The sequence below is a fragment of the Lutra lutra genome, chromosome 7 (assembly GCF_902655055.1).
Source record: "Lutra lutra chromosome 7, mLutLut1.2, whole genome shotgun sequence".
Taxonomy (NCBI): domain Eukaryota; kingdom Metazoa; phylum Chordata; class Mammalia; order Carnivora; family Mustelidae; genus Lutra; species Lutra lutra.
This window is the reverse complement of record NC_062284.1, coordinates 61,804,388-61,823,689: the sequence shown is the minus strand read 5'-3', so window position 1 is coordinate 61,823,689 and position 19,302 is coordinate 61,804,388. Positions and strand designations below refer to the sequence as shown.

Here is a 19,302-nt window from a genome sequence, read left to right as displayed (position 1 = left end):
CTTCTCATTTTCTGGACATTGTCTTTCACAAAGCATTAGCTTTTAATTTTCATGAAGCCCAATTTATCAGTTATTTCTTTCACGGATTGTGCCTTTGATGGTGTAATAAAAAATCATTACCATACCCAAGTCATCTCAATTTCTCCTATGTTATCTTCTAGGAGTTTTATAGTTTTGTATTTTACATTTAGATCTCTGATCCATTTTGAGTTTATTTTTATGAGGTGTAAAGTCAGTGTCTAGATTAATTTTTGAAATATATTTATTCAAGTATAATTAGTAGGTGGTAACATATTTGTTTCAGGTGCATAGTATGTTTTAACACTTCTATACATTACTCAGTGTTCATCATGGTAAGTGTACTCCTAATCGCTTTCACATATTTCACCCATTGCCATTCCTACCTCTCCTCTGGCAACCACTAGCTTACTATATTTAAGAGTCTGGGGGTGTTTTTATTTTTGTTTCTTTTAATTTGTTCATTTGTTTTGTTTCCTATATTCCACATATGAGTGAAATTATTAGGTACTGTCTTTCTCTGATTGACTTATTTCACTTAGCATTATACCTTCCAGTTCCATCCATGTTGCTGCAAATGGCAAGATCTTGTTCTTTTTTATGGATGAGTAATATCCCACTGTGTGTGTGTACATACACCACATATACATAATATACATATATACCTGTATATACCACATCTTCTTTATCCCTTCATCTATGGATGGATACTTGAGTTGCTTCCATATCTTGGCTACTGTAAATAATGCTACAGTAAACATAGGGGTGCACATATCTTTTTTTTTTTTTAATAGTGTTTTGTTTTCTTGGGTATATACCAGTAGCCAACACCATTTATTGAAGAGATTGTCTTTTCCCCATTGTATGTTCCTGCTTCCTTTGTTGAAGATTAATTACCCATATATGCATGGATTTCTGGATTCTATTCTGTTCCATTGATCTGTGTTTTTGTTTTTGTGCCAATACTATACTGTTTTGATTACTATAGCTTTGTAGTATACTTTGAAATCAAGGGACATGTACCTCTAGCTTTGTTCTTTCTCGAGGTTGCTTTGGCTATTTGGAGTCTTTTGTGGTTCTACACAAATTTTAAGGTTATTTGTTCTATTTCTGAGAAAAATTTCATTGGTATCTTGATAGGCACTGCATTCAATCTATAGACTGCTTTGGGTAGTATGGATATTTTAACAATATTAATTCTTCTAATCCATGAGTACAGTGTTATCTTTCCATTTATTTGTGTCTTCAGTTCCTTTCATTATTGTCTTATAGATTGTTAGAGTTCAGGTCTTTCATCTCCTTGTTACCTTTATGTAGGTACTTTATTCTTGATGCAATTGTAAATGGGATTGTTTTCTTAATTACACTTTCTGATAGTTCATTGTTAGCATATAAAAATGCAACAAATTTCTGTATATTAATTTTGCATCCTGCAACTATAGTGAATTCATTTATTAATTCTAGTATTTTTTTTTAAAGATTTTATTTATTTATTTGTCAGAGAGAGCAAGCGAGCGCACAGGCAGACAGAGTGGCAGAGGGAGAAGCAGGCTCCCTGCTGAGCAAGGAGCCCGATGTGGGACTCCATCCCAGGACGCTGGGATCATGACCTGAGCCGAAGGCAGCCGCTTAACCAACTGAACCACTCAGGCGTCCCGGTTCTAGTAGTTTTTTAATGGAGTCTAGCATTTTCTATATATAGTATCATGTAGTCTGCAAATAGTGACAGTTTTACTTCTTTTCCTATTTGGATGCCTTTTCTTTCTTCTTTCTTCCTTTCCTTTCCTTCCCTATTTGGATGCCCTTCCTCCCTCCCTCCCTCCCTTCCTTCCTTTCCTTCCCCACCCGCCCTCCCTCCCTCTTTCCTTTTCTTTTCTTTCTCCTTCTTTTCTTTTCTCTTTCTCCTTCCTTCCTTGTCTTATTGCTGTGGCTAGGCCTTCCGGTACTATTAAATAAAAGTGTCAAGAGTGGGCATCCTTGTCTTGTTCCTGTTCTAAGAGAAAAAGCTTTCGGCTTTTCACTCTTGGTATGATGTTAGCTATGGGTTGCCATATATGGCATTTATTATGTTGTGGTACGTTCCTTTTATACCAATGTTTTTGCAAGTTTTTATAATGAATAGATGTTGAATTTTATCAAATTCCTTTTCTGCATCTATTGAGATGCACTTGATCATGATGTATGATTCTTTTAAAGTATTGTTGAATTTGGTTTGCTATATTTTGTATAGGATTTTTTTAAATTAACATCCATCATGAATATTGGCCTGTAATTTATTTTTCAATGATAAGTAATGTTGGCCTTATAGAATGAGTTTGGAAGCACTCATTCCTCTTCAATTTTTATAATACTTTTAGAAGAACAGGTATTAACTTTTCTTTAAATGTTATATAGAATTCGCTTATGAAATCATCTAGTCTTGGAGTTATGTTTGCTGGGAGTTTTTGGATTACTGATTCAATTTCATTACTAGTAATTAGGTCACATTTTCTATTTCTTCTTGATGTAGCCTTGGAAGACTATGTATTTTACGATTTATCCATTTCTCCTAGGTTCTCCTATTTGCTGGCATGTAATTATTTATCATGGTCTCTTATGATCCTTTGTATTTCCATGGTATTGATCATAACTTCTCTTTCACTTGATTTTGTTTATTTGGACCTTCTCTTCTCCTTGATGAGTCTGGATAAAAGTTTATCAATTGGGGTGCCTGGGTGGCTCAGTGGGTTAAAGCCGCTGCCTTCAGCTCAGGTCATGATCCCAGGGTCCTGGGATCGAGCCCCGCATCAGGCTCTCTGCTCAGCAGGGAGCCTGCTTCCCTTCCTCTCTCTCAGTTTATCAATTTTGTTTATCTTTTCAAATAACCAGCTCCTCATTTCATTGATCTTTTCTATTGTTAAGTCTATTTCATTTATTTCCACTCTGATCTTTATTATTTCCTTTCTTCTGTGAATTTAGGGCTTTGTTTTGCTTTTTGTAGTTCCTGTAGGTGTAAGGTTACAATGTCCTTTTGAGAGTTTTGTTTCTTGAGGTAGCCTGTTTTGCAATAAACTTCCCTGTTCAAACTACTTTTGTTGCAACCCACAGATTTTGGACTATTGTGTTTCCACTTCCATTTGTTTCTAGGTATTTTTTTTTACTTCCTCTTTATTTGTTGACATATTGTTTAGTAGTATGCTTTTTAGCCTCCATATGTTTGTGGGGGTTCCCCCCCCCAGTGTTCTTCCTATACTTGATTTCTAGTTTTTTAATATTGCAGTTGAGAAGTATGCTTCATCATGATTTCCACCTTCTTAAATTTATTGAGACTTGTTTTGTGGCTTAATGTGTGACCTAATCTGGAGAATGTTCCATGTGCACTTGAAAAGAATGTGTATACATGCATATATGTGTGTATAAAGTTCATCTGGTCTAATGTGTCATTTCTTGTTGGATCTTTCCCTTTATCATTAATATGTGATGGTCTTGTTTCTTGTTACAGTCTTTGTTTTAAAGTCTGTTTGGTCACTTAAGCTAAAGCATATTCTAAATGCACTACATTTTTACTCTTCCCATACCATGTTTTATGTTTTTAATGTCATATTTTCTATCTTATTGTTTTGTGTATCCCTTGACTAATTATTGTAGGTCTGATGCCTTTAAAAAACAATTTATTTACTTGAGAGAGAAAGAGAGAGAGAGAAAGTGAGAGAGAGAAAGAGAGAGAGCATAAGAGGGGGGAGGATCAGAGCAGGGAGCCCTGATGTGGGACTTGATCCTGGGACTCCAGGATCATGACCTGAGCTGAAAGCAGTCGCCCAACCAACTGAGCCACCCAGGTGCTCCTGGTCTAGATGGTTTTATTACTTTTGTCTTTTTTTTTTTTTTTAAAGCCTTTATTTATTTGACACAGAGAGAGAGTAGGGGTAGAGGCAGGCAGAGATGCGGAAGCAGGCTCCACGCTGAGCAGAGAGCCAGATGCGGGGCTTAATCCCAGGACGCTGAGACCACAACCCGAGCTGAAGGCAGAGGCCCAACCCAGTGAGCCGCACAAGTGCCCCACTACTTTTGTCTTTTAACCTTATACAAGCTAAGCAGGTGGTTTATTAGACACTTATCTTTACCAGTGAGATTTTTTTCTTTTATAATTTTCTTATTTCTAGTTATGGACTTTTCTTTTCCATTTAAGGAAGTCCCTTTAACATTTCTTGGAAGGCCGGTTTCATGCTGATGAACTCCTTTTGCTTTTGCTTATTTGGGAAACCCCTTATTTCTCTAATTCTGGGGAATAACCTTGCCAGGTAAAGTATCCTTAGTTATACGTCTTTCTCCTATCAGTACTTTGAATACATAGCGTGACTCCCTTCTGGCCTATAAGTTTAGGGGTTTCCTTTGTATGTAACTAGTTTTTCCCTTGCTGCTTTTAAGATTCCCCCATCTTTAACTACTGATACTTCCACTATAATGTGTCTTGGGCTGGGTCTTTCTCTGTGCTTTCTGGACTTGGATGTCTATTTCTTTTACCAAATTAGAGAAATTTTCTGCTATTTCCCTTTTTAAAGAAAAATTTTATTTATTTATTAAGAGAGAGAAAGACAGAAACAGAGAACAAGTGGGGGGAAGGGCAGAGGGAGGGGGGGAAGGGCAGAGGGAGAGGAAGAAGCAGACTCCCTGCTAAGCACCGAGCCCAACACAGGGCTTGACCCCAGCACCCTGAGATCATGACCCAAGCCAAAGTCAGATGTTTTAACCATCCAGGTGCCCCCATTATTTCTTTAAATAGGGTTCCTGTCCCTTTTTTCCCCCTCTCTTCTCCTGGGACCCCATAAAAGATGAATGTTTGTATGTCTGATGTTCCAGTGGTCTCTTAAACTATCCTCATTTAAATTTTTTTTTCTTTTTGCTGCTCTGATTGGGTGATTTACAATACCCTGTCTTCAGACTGCTGATCTGTTCTTCTGCATCATCTAATCTGTTGATTCCCTCTAGTGTATATTTCACTTCAGTTACTGTATCCTTCAGCTGATGGGTTCTTTTAGTATTTTCTACCTCCTTGTTGAAGTTTTCGCTGTGTTCTTAATCCTTCTTCTGAGTTTGGTGAGCATCTTTCTGGCCATCAGTTGCTTATCTCTGTTTCTTTAGTTCTTTTTCTGAAGTTTTGACTTGTTTTTTTCATTTGGAACATATTCTTCTGTCTTCTCATTTTGCCGAAGTCTCTGTTTCTATGTATTAGGTAGATGAGTTACATCTCCTGATCTTGAAGGAATAGCTTTATGAAGAAGGTATCCTGCAGGCCCAATAGTGTAAACCCTCTAGCCACCCCAGTCAGGTGCCCCAAAAGTGTTCCCTATGTGGGCTGCATGTACCCTCCTGTAGTGACTGGGTTGCAGTTGTGCAGACTCACAAATGTGTAGGGCTATCCTCCAGCATGACCATCTGTCAGGTCTGACTTTGACTGCTACGGTCATGCTGGTTAGTGGGGCTAGCCCCTGAGAGACCTGTTTATGACTGTTGTGGATATGCTGGTGTGTGGGGTTGATCCCTGGCATGGCTGGCTGTGAGGCTGGGTTACGACAGCTATGGATACACTGGTGGGTGGGGCATGTCTCCTGCGTGGCTTGCTAAGAGGTCCAGTTGTGACTGCGATAGGTGTTCTAGTTTGTAGGGCTGGCCCCCCTGGGTAGAAGTGCTTAGGAGGGGTTCTGGTCCTAGCTGAGGCTCCCTGCTGCAAGTGCTGGGGTTGAAGTCTGCTTAGGAGGAATTCTGATGCTAGCCAAAGGCACCCACAGGGAATACCAGGGTGCAGAGACACTTGGGAGAGGGTACAGGCTGGGAGGTGGCCTGGGTGGAGAAAATCTGCAGGGGAACACTGGACAGGGTGAGTGGCGCTCTAGCATAGTAGATACAGAGTGCCAGAAATGACACCCACCAACCCTGGGCAAGGTAGAATAGTACCCATAGTGCATCTGTCCCTGGAGGACAGTCCAACAGATTCCTGCCATTCTGGCATATGCCCTAAAATTAGTCAATGGACCTCCTTCACATGTAACCCAGGTGTTTTTCAGGTGGTTACCTCTGTACTGGAACTCAAAGCCAAGTGTGATTGTGCACATGCCATTTGAGAGCACAGTCAGTTTTCTACCCTCTGACTCTCCGGGACATAAGAACTGTTGGTTTTCAAAGCCAGACATTGTGGGCTCTCATCTTCCTGGTGTAGGTTCCCTGGGATATAAGCCTGATGTGGGGCTCAGACCCCTTGTCCCTCAGGGCAGGCCTCTTCAGTTGTGATAGCCTTCTCACTTGTGGGTTGCTGCACTGGGGGTGTGGGACCTGACTAAATCATGTCTCTGTTCTTCTGACCCATCTGGATGTGGTCTTTTCTTTTTATCTTATTGTGTATGATCTGTTCTGCTAGTCTTTAGTTCCTTCTCAGAGATTTTCTTTTTTTTTTTTTTTAAGTAGGTTCCATGCTAGGCATGGAACCCAGTGTGGGCCTTGAACTCACGACCCTGAGAACAAGACCTGAGGATATGTTAAGAATATCAAGTTGCAAAAATCTGGGAATCATTCTTGTCATCAAGCCTGTTTTTACTTGCACAGGTGAAAAGATGAAATATTTGAGAACACTATCTCAGCAAATAAAGCGACCAATTTTCCATGGCAATATATCAACTATTTAGGCAATTAGTAATCACAATCAGGTTTCCTGAAGTTCTCTGTACGTCAAGTAATGTGCAAAAATACCTTTGCTCAAGAGGAATCTGCAGGTGCTCAAAGTACAATTGGCCCAGGGAGTTTATGCTCATCACTACTTCTTCTTCAGACACCAAATCTATCTTGAATGGGTTTGCTGTGATATGACACTTCAGTTCTCCTTTTCTGTCTGTCAATACCAGACTATCTGTATCCCCTGCACATGAAATAAGCCTAGAAAATAAAACAAGAGAAAAACAGGTTTACATGGTTCAATGTGATTCTCAATTTCAATTAATATGTAAATGAGGCACCTGGGTGGCTCAGTCAGTTAAGCTCCTGGCTCTTGATTTCAGCTTAGGTCATGATCTTGGGATTGTGAGATCCAGTGCTGTGTTGGACTCTGTGCTGGGTGAGGAGTCTACTTGAGATTTTCTCTCCCTCTCCCTCTGCCCCTCCCCACCGACCCCAACCCCACACTGCATGAACTCTCTCTCTAAAATTTAAAAAAAAAAATTTGTAAATCAATATTCATGTGACATAGCATAGATAAGACAGTGGAAAGCAGCGACTGAGAACACAGGTTTTGGTGTCAGAAAGCCTGGATTGAACATAGCTCTATCATGCACTAGGTCCATAACTTTGGACAAATTAATCAGTCTACCCAGTTCTCAGTTTCTTCATCTGTAAAGTAGAAATAATAAAAGCAAGAACAAAATAGAGCTTTTGGGGAGAATTAAATGAGATCACGCATGCAAAACACCTGGCAGTGGCTGGCACATAATAAACACTCAATAAATGTTAGCTATCATCATCATTACCTTGGTCTGGACAGTCTAGTAACACTTCAGTGCACTAAACACTTTGCTTTTTTCTCTCATCCCAACCGTACACTCAGAAATTAAGGAGATAACCTAGATTGGATTTTGACCCACTGAGTCCAGTGAGATGGAATCTCTCCTGACTCCCATCAGTCCCCAGTTTGATAGGTAGACTGTTAGGATATTCTGGATCCCCACGAATTATGTAAGCTCAGAGGTAGCATTTAAAACCCCTCAGAGGTCTAGATCTTTCTTTCTCTGGTGCATTGTCATTTTGGTAAATGGTCACATGCCTCTTTAGGGAAGGTGAAGAGGGATATTTTATGTTCTTATTATATCCTTATCAAGTCCTTCTCCGTGGGTTCTAAACCCCACCCCTCAAGCAAGATGCCTGGGCTCTGGAAACTGTCTGGAGTTGGGTGAGAGGTTGTATCTCACTGTTTATCAAACTGAGTTCTTTTGGTTGTTCCACTTTAGTGCATCTATTTCAGTCCAATGCATCCTTTGATTGGGTATTTTGGGTACCATCCATATACTGCTGCACCTTATGGAAACATATTCCCTTGTCTCTACCTACTAAATGCTGCTACTTTCATTCTGCCACCTGGAGTCTCATGGTCTCCAGTGAAATCAGGGAGCCCCCCCCCATCCTTTTTTAAGAATTTATTTATTTGATGGGGCACCTGGGTGGCTCAGTTGTTAAGTATCTGCCTTAGGTTCAGGTTGTGATCCCAGGGTCCTGGGATTGAGCCCCGCATCGAGCTCCCTGCTTGGCAGGAAGACTACTCTCTCTCCCACTCTCCCTGCTTGTGTTCCCTCTCTCACAGTGCCTCTGTTAAATAAATAAATAAATAAATCTTGAAAAAAATCATTTATTAGAGAGAGCAAGCAGGGGGAGGGGAAGTGGGAGGGGGAGGAGGAGAGGGAGAAGCCAACTCGCTGAGCAGGAAACCTCCCATGACACCGTGCTCTCTCTATCCCAGGACCCTGAGATCATGACCTGCACTGAAGGTAGACACTTAAGCACCCAGGCACCCCTCAGGGAGCCCATTTTGATGGCATCATTTCCCACCATTATGTCTCGCTCACAAAAGATATTCACTCACTACAGTGCTTTCCAAATGTTCCCTTACCAATTTATTTCTCAGTGAAGGGAGTATCTTTTGGATCCTCTTAGAGAACAAAATTAGGAGCTAGATGAGCTGTTGAGTATGATATATCCACTTCAACATCTTTACCTCCCTAAGTCTATGGATCATTTCTTCTACTCTGTGCCAAGGAATTTCTGGTATCTCAGCTTCATTCAGCAGAGTCCATAGCTGAACACAGATTATAATTAACCAGCCAAGCAAATAATTAGATCCACTCCCAGCTGTTCAAGCTAGCATATCAAATCTAGATTCTCTGGTACATGTACCCATGTCCGTAAATTTAATGCGGTCCTAAAATTATGTTCCTTCCTTCGGTCTAGGAGCCCCTCAGAAATTATTTCCATCCATATACCAGGTTTTTGCCAAGAGAAAATCTTATAATTCCTTAGGGATAGGGTTTGACTGTAATTAGCTCTTTAGGCATGCTGGACCCGATAGCGGTTTTAAAGGCAGTGAAGGGTGGTGTGAGGCACAAGGAGCACTAGAATCCCTCTGCACAATATATCTTAGGTGAGGTCAACACAGGGTGTCCAAGTAAGGTTGGATCAGCTTTGTTAGAGGAAAAGGAGTTGCTTCTGCTGGAATAGGAGGCTTGATGGAATTCTGAGGTCTGAGCACTCGTTATTCAAATCTTCCCAAATGCTGCTATATAATTTTCCCTTTTCCCAATTAGTGCTCTAAATTCACAGAACTGATGAGGCTGTGAATTAAACTCATGGTCTAACTCAGCAAACCACAGACAAACTCTGTATCTGGTTTTCAGCTATAAGGACTCTGTAATCACAACAGATACGAGAGACTTTTAGGACTGTCATAAAAACTTACTCGGTTTCTGACAAATACCTAAGCTAAGAATTTAAAACCCGAGACTCTACTTTTCTTTGAGTTCTTCAGTTAAATTAATAAGAGGCCACTCAGAGTTTTGAGTTCTTTATGAAAATTGCGTTATGCTACGTCCCTATTGCTTCATCTGCAAGGGCCATACTCTCAATATGCACTTTATTTCAGTTGACCATGGGTAGTAATTTAAGTAACTCTGCCATGGAACGCTGTGGTTTACTGCCAGTTGTATTAATTTGCTAGGTTTGCCACAACAAATGCCACACTGAGTAGGTAGTTTAAACTACAGAAGTTAATTCTCTCAAAATTCTAGAGGCTGGAAGTCCAAGGTGAAAGTGTCAGTGTTTGGTTTCTTCTGAGACCTTTCTCCTTGGCTTTCATCTTCTTGCTGTGTCCTCCCACAGTCATCCCTCTGTCTGTGTTACTTGTGTCCTAATCTCCTCTTCATGTGGGGCACAAGTCATATTGTATTAGAGCCCATCTTAATGACCCAATTTTAACTTAGTTACCTCTTCAAAGGCCATACCTTTTTTTTTTTTTTTAAAGATTTTTTATTTATTTATTTGACAGAGAGAGATCACAAGTAGACGGAGAGGCAGGCAGAGAGAGAGAGAGAGGGAAGCAGGCTTCTTGCTGAGCAGAGAGCCCGATGTGGGACTCGATCCCAGGACCCTGAGATCATGACCTGAGCCGAAGGCAGCGGCTTAACCCACTGAGCCACCCAGGCGCCCCAAAGGCCATACCTTTAAATACAGTTACATTCAGAGGCATGGGAGGTTAGGGTTTCAACAAATGAGTTTGCCGGGGGGGGGGCATGCACATGATTCAGTCCATAACACTAATATCTCATCCTAATGATAACGATGTCCTCGCTATCTCCTAATCCAGCCAAATCAACTAACCAATCTCATATTCCCATCCTGGAGGTTTGTGGCCTATACTCACTTCTGATACTAAAGACTATATCAACCCAGAGTCAATGGTAGATTAAAGAAAACACTCTATTTTAAGTAGAAAATAAGTGACTTAATATGGGGAAATTAGGAGCTTACAACATCATGGGAAGTGTTGTGGTAATAGTAATGACCCATAGAACAATACTGCATAACTGTATGGTCAGTGGAACTTCTATTGCAGCTAGAATCAGGAAGTTGGATAATCAGAAGTCACTATGGCAACTGCTGGGCTCCAGGATCATGCCACGTTAGCTCTGGAGATCAGGAAACTACTGCTCTCACTAGTATACCTCTAGAGAGACATTCTATGGCGGCCAAATCCACAATAGCAAAATGGGAAGCTCAGTTCTGAAATCAAGATCCCTCTAAGTACAAATCATTGGTAGATCCTGAAATATACCAGAAACTAGCTGCACGGGAATAGAAGAGATGGAGGAATATGGTTTTTAGCTTTTTAGTTACTGCAGTAGTAAAAGGCCCTCTAGAAAGAGGTTGGAACAGAAGCAGAATATGCCATATTTACTAAACAAAGCTAGTTATCGCCCTGACCCCAAAACATGGCAATGATAACACAGAAAAAGAGAAGGAGAGATGAATTTGTAAAAATGTTAAAGGATCTACCAGGAAAGCAAATCCTCCAGGATAGTAAAAATAATATAGCGTGACCAATAATATACACACCCCCCCACAACCACCCACCTACACACAAGCATAAAAACAAGTGCACACACAAACTGCGAAGTCTTAAGAAGAGTCTCTCTTTAATTCCTGTTTCCTAAGTTCTTGGCATATAGTAGCAGCTCAATGAATAGACAGACCTATTCTGAATTTATGATGATTCTACTATAATTGAAATAATTTATCCCTATAATTTACTGACTTTATTAAATTTTTATGGAAAAAATAATCTACATAAAACTATGATAATAATATAGTGAAAATTAAAGCATCTGGCATAATCTTCTATTCCCTTGGTGAAATAATATATAAAAGAAATAACAGGAATCAACAGGCAGAACCAAGGTGAAATATCACTGGAAGGTGTGCTGAGAACTGAACAAGATGCTGCAGTGACATGGAAAATACTTTTTAATCCCCAAAGATTTTTTTTTTTCACTTAGACACTGATTATTAATTTATCTCTGACTCTCAGTCAAATTACATGTTAGACTTCTGAGACTACCATTAATTAAAAGTGAGTCAGCCTAACTGTATAAATTACAGTAAGCAAGTTTGGCTAGTGCATTAGATCTCCGGAGCCCTGCCGCTAAATTGAGGAAATTAAATACCTCTGCTTCTACTTGTTCCCAAAGTCAGGTTAATGAATCCTTTTCTTTGTGAAAAGGACAGCAGGCATCAAAAGTTCTCCCTCTCCCCCTTTATAAGGGCCGATCAATCACAGCACAAGAAGAGAAAACAGAATGGATAATATACAAAATGGATAAATTTATTGCCAAATAACTGAACACAAACTTGGCAAATGATGGTAGCTTTGAATAGAGAAAACAGGAGGCACATACAAAATCTGCTACTCAGTGTATGATAAAAGCCCATATTGAGGGTGTATCCAAGTTCTCTTGTTCCTTGGCTTACCTTACAGTGCTGGGCTTGCTTGTGAGTACATCGGGAACCTCATACCTGGTTTTCAGGGGCATTTCCTCATTGATCTTAAGCCTGAAAATATTTCCCTCTATACCATAAATTTCAGCCAGAAGGGGAACCTGGGAACAGATACGGATTAATTTCAATAGGTTGGTTCTACAGTCAAACTGCAATAATTAGAAAATATGTTTGGGGCACCTGGGTGGCTTAGTTGGTTAAGCATCTGCCTTCAGCTCAGGTCATGATCCTAGGGGCCTCACTGACAGTCAGCTTTTCCCTTTGCACCTCCCCCTGCTCGTGCTCCCTCCCCCTCTCTCTTTCTCAAATAAGTAAAATCTTAAAAAAAAAAAAAAAAAAGAAGCTATGTTTGAATTATTATAGGCCAAGTAAACTGGAGAACAAAGGGAATCATGAAGGAAAAAGCTCCCCAAACTTTGTATGTACTTGTTTGGCTGTACCTGGTGTAGAGCAAGAAATACCTTTTATGTGTGCCATGGCTAGGCAAACATGTAATTGTCCATACCAGGACCTTCAGAGATGAAAGAGGTCTCTATTAATAATTATACAGAATGATGGACATAAACTGAAACTGCTTTTGGAAAACTGGGACCTCTGGCCCTGTATCTATGACAAACTGCAGCTATCTTAAGAACTTGATCTTAAAACTAGGACAACTGGATTCCAGCTGAATGGAAGATGAAGGATAACAAGCCACAGAATGGAAAGGAATAGAGAATAAAATAGTGGTCACGTGGGTTCCCTAGGATAGATGATTAAGCCTTGCTGTACTAAAATCAAGGGATTTCCTGTATACCTGGGAATAAGGTCTGGGGAACTTTGTCAAGAGGTTGGAATATTCTCAGCTTTCTTAAGAGGCTGGGGAAGTCTGGTAAAATTCAACTTTCTCAAGAGGTTGAGATACTCTCAGCTTTCTTTCTTTCTTTTTTTTTTTTTTTTAAAGATTTTATTTATTTATTTGTCAGAGAGAGAGAGAGAAAGAGTGAGCACAGGCAGACAGAATGGCAGGCAGAGGCAGAGGGAGAAGCAGGCTCCCTGATGAGCAAGGAGCCCGATGTGGGACTCGATCCCAGGACGCTGGGATCATGACCTGAGCCGAAGGCAGCTGCTTAACCAACTGAGCCACCCAGGCGTCCCTACTCTCAGCTTTCTTAAGAGGCTGGGGAATTTAGGTAAAATTCTGCCTACAGTGGGACATGGAAGCAACAAAGAATTATAGAGAATACAGGAATTGAGAAATAAAACACAAAACATCAAACCTCAAGCGAATAGAAGTGGCTAGTTTTAGGTTACAAAATGAGGCATCTAGATCAGAGATATATGTATTTTTTAATATGCAGTCATCTTTATTTATGTATACACTAGAATCAGACATGGATTTTTTAAGAAAAAAAGTCTAGGGGCACCTGAGTGGCTCAGTGGGTTAAGCCTCTGCCTTTGGCTCAGGTCATGATCTCAGGGTCCTGGGATCGAGCCCCGCATCCGGCTCTCTGCTCAGCAGGGAGCCTGCTTCCCAGCCCCTCTGCCTGCCTCTCTGCTTACTTGTGATCTCTGTCTGTCAAATAAATAAACTCTTAAAAAAAAAAAAAAGAAAATCTAGGATCTCATGGACTTTTGTTTTCCATTCATTTATGTAGTTAGAAAATCCAGTTTACTTGAGAATAATGGAAAAGGCCAAGTCATATCTCAATTTCATATGACAAGTTTTCTCCTCATAGATATTCTGTGGGCATTTAATGAACCTGCCCATTTTTCAGTGCCTTCTGCAATTCCTTAGAGATTTCAATGGGCACCTGACCTATGGAACATTCTATTACTCTACTGACATTTAAGGTAATGGTTAATGGGGCTATGCCTGAGAACTTGCTTTTCTAACCTATGGTTCCCCTTTGATTTATTATCTAATGGGCAGTTTTAAAAAAGGGTCAGATGTGACCAAGCTTCCAAACCTCCATGCTTATCTTACAAAAATGCTGTTTACTTTATAGTTAACTTTACCAACTTTCCCTGCCAAAAAAGGACTCAAAAGTATAAAGTATCACCTGCCAGTGTTAGATGAGGCTCCTCTTCTTTCCCCAAATCAAATTATTTGGGATTCTGCGAGCAAGCAACTCCCAACACAGAGCTACAGTCTTTCTCAAAAAAGCTTGATCAGATAAATATTTTGACAGTTTTCAACCACTCTGCCATATAGCAGTGATTAATAGCAAATCCTTCATTAAATCCTTCATATGATACCAAATTCTGGTTACACTTGGGTACATGTATCGTTACTGTAACATCTGTTCAATGAAAGGCTAACATGGGCATGCTGTGTGACCCTAGTCCAGAACAGGTACACTGTGGTGCAAGTAAGATAGGAAGCAAGGAGACTATCACACTAAAAAAAAAAAAAAAAAAAAAAAAAAGATTTCTCTGGAACTTTGCCTCTTGGGAATAATAGGAAAGTAGTCAGGGCACTTAAGCAGTGACATTACACATAAGAGTGACCAGATAAAAAGTACAGTGGCTGTAGCTACTTTTACAGATAATTCTTAAGATAGCACAATAGTAGAGTAGTAGTGAGCAAAGCATAATTATTTTTTCTAATTTTATTGAGATACAGACATATTGTACAAATTTAAGGTATACACTGGGTTGATTTGATACTTACATATTGCAAGATGATAATCACTACAGCATTAGCTAACAACTGCATTGTATCACATAATTACTCTCTCTTTTTTGTGATGAGGACATTTATGATCTACTCTTCTAGCAACTTTCGAGTATATAATAGAGTATCATTAGTTATAATAACTATGCTGTACAGGAGAATCCCCAGAACTTATTTCATGTACAGCTGGAAGTTACTCTTTGACCAGCATCACCCTTCCCCCGACCCCAATCATAATGTAATTATTCCTTTCATGTCTAATGTTCTTTCGTAAACTTAATGACTTCAAGTGTGCCATCAGAATTCTAAGATTTAAAAATGTGCTCAAACACAAGTATAGTTGAAATTCTGTTAGATTATGTGTTCTCTCCTAAGTGAGACCTGTATTGCCATTGCTCTCAAATTCAACTAACATTTATTTGGCATCTGATATTGTGATGTGCTGTGAAAAAGATGACCAAACTCTTAGAGGGAAATTGCAATTTACAGATGAAATACAGTAAACATAAAACATGCTGTAAGTGCTGAGGGAGAGGGTCAAGGGAATACTGATGATGACTGTAAAGACAGGGGTTCTGGGCTGTCTCTGGAGGAGCAGGACCTTCAGGGACTAGCAGGACTTTGGGGGAGGCAAAATGAGCATGAACATCCTAAGCAGAGGGCACACAGGCTGCCTACCTATGATGATCAACTACACCCCATTTCTGTACTCAGAGATTCTCCCAGTTTTAGTAGCTCTCACATTTAAAAGAATAAAAACAAACAAAGATTGGTCTGTATGTTCTGTTCTTGAGGCTGCAACTCAGTAAAGAATCCTAATTCTATGAGGAGATACTTAATAACCCTGCTTTTACTTTTACTATAATGACCTTTTATAACCAAACACACAAATCAGAGTCAAAGCTCCATTTTGTTTTCATTCTAGCTCAATTAAGCAAATGATTTTTTTCCCAATGGGCAATCCTTTTCAAGGTTGATATTCAGATTCATTCATATCTCCTACCATTACCGACATGTCTTTCATGTTCCAAGCATATAATCTCCTTAGACATTAGTATGCTCTATTTCTATGATCTGGCTCATGTTTTTTTTTTTTTTTTCTCCTTTAATCAGTATGTTCTAATTTTAATTTTTTAAAAAGATTTTATTTATTTGTTTGTCAGAGAGCAAGAGCACAAGCAGGCAGAGTGGCAGGCAGGGCAGGCAGAGGGAGAAGCAGGCTCTCTGCTGAGCAAGGAGCTCAAGGAACCTGGGATCATGACCTGAGCTGAAGGCAGCTGCTTAACCAACTGAGCCACCCAGGCATCCCTGGCTCATGCTGTTTTCATTGACTTAGAAACTTTTTTTTAAACAGCAACAGATTTTCAGAAGTCCAATAAACAAAGCTACGTGGGTTAAAGACAGTGGGGAGTAGCTTGGAGCCCCCACCTTTGAGCCCCTCCCTGAATTGAGCCCTGAGACACCTCCACGGAGCCCTGGGCTCTGTGGGTGACAGTTTAAAAACCACTTCTCTGAGTTTCTCAATTGCCAGTTATTGCCCAATTCTTGCTCATGTCAAAAAGCCTGGATATGAATGTTACATTCTCCTATCTAACACATTAAGAATTTCTCTAATTATTCCTTTTCTTTTCCTGTCTGGACACTTATGAAAAAGTAATATACAAATAAATGATGATATCTCTTCCTCCTGTCAGTGATGACTGTAAATGACAATGAAAAGATATGTTAACTTACAGAAGCTAGACTGTGTAAACTAAAAGTTAGTATGAATACTTAGATCATAGTAGCAATTACACTCAAGTTGCAGCAAGATGGATTTATGTAAACTAAGTGAAGAAATGTGTAACAGAGCATTTTAAATAATGACACAGTATGGATTTTGTTTCCTTAAAAACATTTAAAATCTGTAAATGTCCATCTACACAGAGAATGAGATTAAATCCTCAGAAAAAGGGACCCATTTAGAGGTTCCTTTTAATACTGCAAGTCTCCATTTGGTTTTTCATAAAGCTTTATTTATAGATTTCTTTCTCATAGGCTGGGAAAGAGTATTAATTCTCTTTTTTGTACCTGATTTCTTTCATACGTAATAAAAACAAAACCTGGTAGTCTGTCATCCATAAATTTAGCTTCTTGTTGTTTTTGGCCACATGGGCAAAATACCAGGTTGTATAAACCATGGTGATAGAAACAGACTTGTCTCTGTATTCAAGTAGTGGACTGGTCACAATTACATGAAAACAAAACCTGTTATTTACCCAGAACTGGGAGTCACAACTAGTAGAGACTGACAAGAGTTAACAGAACAGCCCTAGAACACATGTTAAAAATAGCAGTGGGTATTAGGAACGGAAATTATGAGCCGGCCAACTTCTCCTTGATGGATACAGATCTTGCCTTTCCTCTGGCACCAGGTGTCTTCACTATACTCTAAGGAATAGTTCATCTAAAGGGCCTACAAGAGTTAGCAAGTTGTTGATAAACATCTCCCGGGATTCAGAGAAGGTCTAAGAGTTCATTACATTGCCACAGGGCACTAATTGCTCCTTCCATTGTTGCAGCCAGTTGATTTACTGCAAGCACGGATTCTCTACAGAGAGCGCTAGCAAGTTCACGCTGGGCATTAGGCTGTTCCCTAAGGACAGTTAGCCTGTCCAGGTTTGCTTCTGGGTGTTTGGCTAGTTCCCAAATTAGCTGCCTGTTCATGGCCGTTTCTGCAGAAACACTACTGGCTAACAAGTGGTAGTTCTTCTTCATCAGCTGAAGGGGTGGCTGGTTGGGCAAAATCCCATTTCATTGGGCTCAGAGGAAAAGGCAAGGGGGAATCATGGGGGTGCTCAGAGATATCCCTGCATCCTTGGAGATGCTGCCAGAAATGGAGTCTCTGGTGAAAACTCGCCAACAGGCTGCAAAGGGAAATAAATGTGGAAATAAAAGTCATCCATGTCATGAGAAAGCCTCAAAACTGGCAATATAAAAGCAGATCAAAGACACAGGTCTGTTCCAGATAGCCTTGCTAGCACTGTTTTTTTGCTAGACTCAGAGGACAGAATAAACTGCTCTGCTCTGAAGTCACAAGACTGGGTCTTCCCTGTTTCTCAATCTAGGTCAAATTTTCACAGAAAGTAAAAAAAAAAAAAAAAATTGGTAATAGAAAAAAACAGCTCTAAAAAAACAGTCAACATTTTACTGTTAGCTTTCTTTTGGAAGTCTCTTTATCAAATATCTACCTGATTATTTCTTCATCAGGAATAGGCAACATACTATCCTGGGACCCTGTGTGACAAAACTTGGGCAGTTTAACTCACAACTGCCTTTTCTTCAAAGCCTAGATGTCCTGAGCTGGAGACAAGTACACAGGGCCACCCTTCGGCTTGTTCTGTAAATGACCATATCCCAGGAACATCATGCTTGCTACAGATTGAATTGTGCCTCCTCCCCACCCCCATCTCCAAATTCGTATATTGAAGCACTACCCCTCAATATGATGGTATTTGGAGATGGGGCTTTTGGAAAGTGGTTAGATTTAGATAAAGTCATGAGGGTGGGGTTATGATGGGATAATAAGTGCCCTTAGAAGAAGAAACCAGAGAATTCGCTCTCTCTCCACTATCTGAAAATACAGTAAGAAGATGGTAGTCTTCTGAGTCTTCTAAGCCAGGAAAAGGGTCCCGAAAGATACCTTCATTTTGGATTTCCCAGCTCTAGAACTATGGCAAATCAGTGTCTGTTGTTTAAGATACCCAGTCTACAGTATTTTGTTATGGGAGCCTGAGTTAAGACAATGTTGAATGAAGCTCGGTTCTGTTTCCTGGTTGCTTATGTTGGGGGAAGGGATTGAGAAGATTTAAAAAATTAACAACAGATCTTGACAACCAAGTTACTGCTTTAAGAGCTGTAATGGTGTGGGGGCAGGCAGAGATAGTAAAAACACTGTTTGTCAGAATCTGCTGGATCAATGAAATCTGAGAACTGCAACTTTGAGCTGAATATGATCCTCTTAGACTTTGGATTCTGTCTCTCTGAACCTGAAGTAAAAAGCTATCATTCTGAGTAAGTAGACATGTGCAGCTTATTTTAAATCTCCAGACTATACCAATACAATGCCCTAAAGTGAAATCTCCCATGAAATACCCATTACATCCCAGAAACCACTTCAAATGGAAGCTGTTTGTCTATACAGTGAGCTGGATACAAGGTTCAGACAACTTTAGAAATTACTGTCTGGGTCCTCATTGTCCCTACCACGCTGACAGAGGACATGAAATCCTGAGTCCCTCTTAGTCATCTCAACTCCAGGTGACAAGGAAAACATTAAATTGGAATTAAGCCCAGAATTTCAGGGTGACCCCCTAAACCTAGAAATTTGCCTGAGATTAGAGCATGTAGATTCTCTATGCAGCCCCAATATTTCTAATACCTGAACATAAAGTCTGTTCCAAGGGGTCTTCAAAGTTCTCAGTCCTGGGAGCCATGTTGCTGACATCCTGGATAACCCGCCCTTGCTTGCTGGGCTTCTCAACTTCCTTCCGAGCTGTGTGCTAGCTTATGCTGAGATTCTATGGGTT

At 40.1% G+C, this 19,302-nt stretch overlaps 1 protein-coding gene across 6 annotated transcripts in view; it reads right to left on the bottom strand.

Annotated features, from left to right (window-relative positions):
• Window positions 1-19,302, bottom strand: part of GANC (glucosidase alpha, neutral C) — a 73,555-nt gene that overhangs the window by 47,553 nt on the left and 6,700 nt on the right. For 5 of the 6 annotated variants that reach the window (XM_047739030.1, XM_047739031.1, XM_047739033.1 and 2 more), the window contains exons 5-6: window positions 12,052-12,179; window positions 6,742-6,924 (exon numbers count right to left, since the gene is read on the bottom strand). In XM_047739030.1, the coding sequence (XP_047594986.1) occupies window positions 6,742-6,924; window positions 12,052-12,179 (311 nt within the window). Of the gene's footprint in view, window positions 1-6,741; window positions 6,925-12,051; window positions 12,180-15,971; window positions 17,641-19,302 lie in introns of those variants that run through there. The other variant, XM_047739035.1, reaches the window with a different exon arrangement.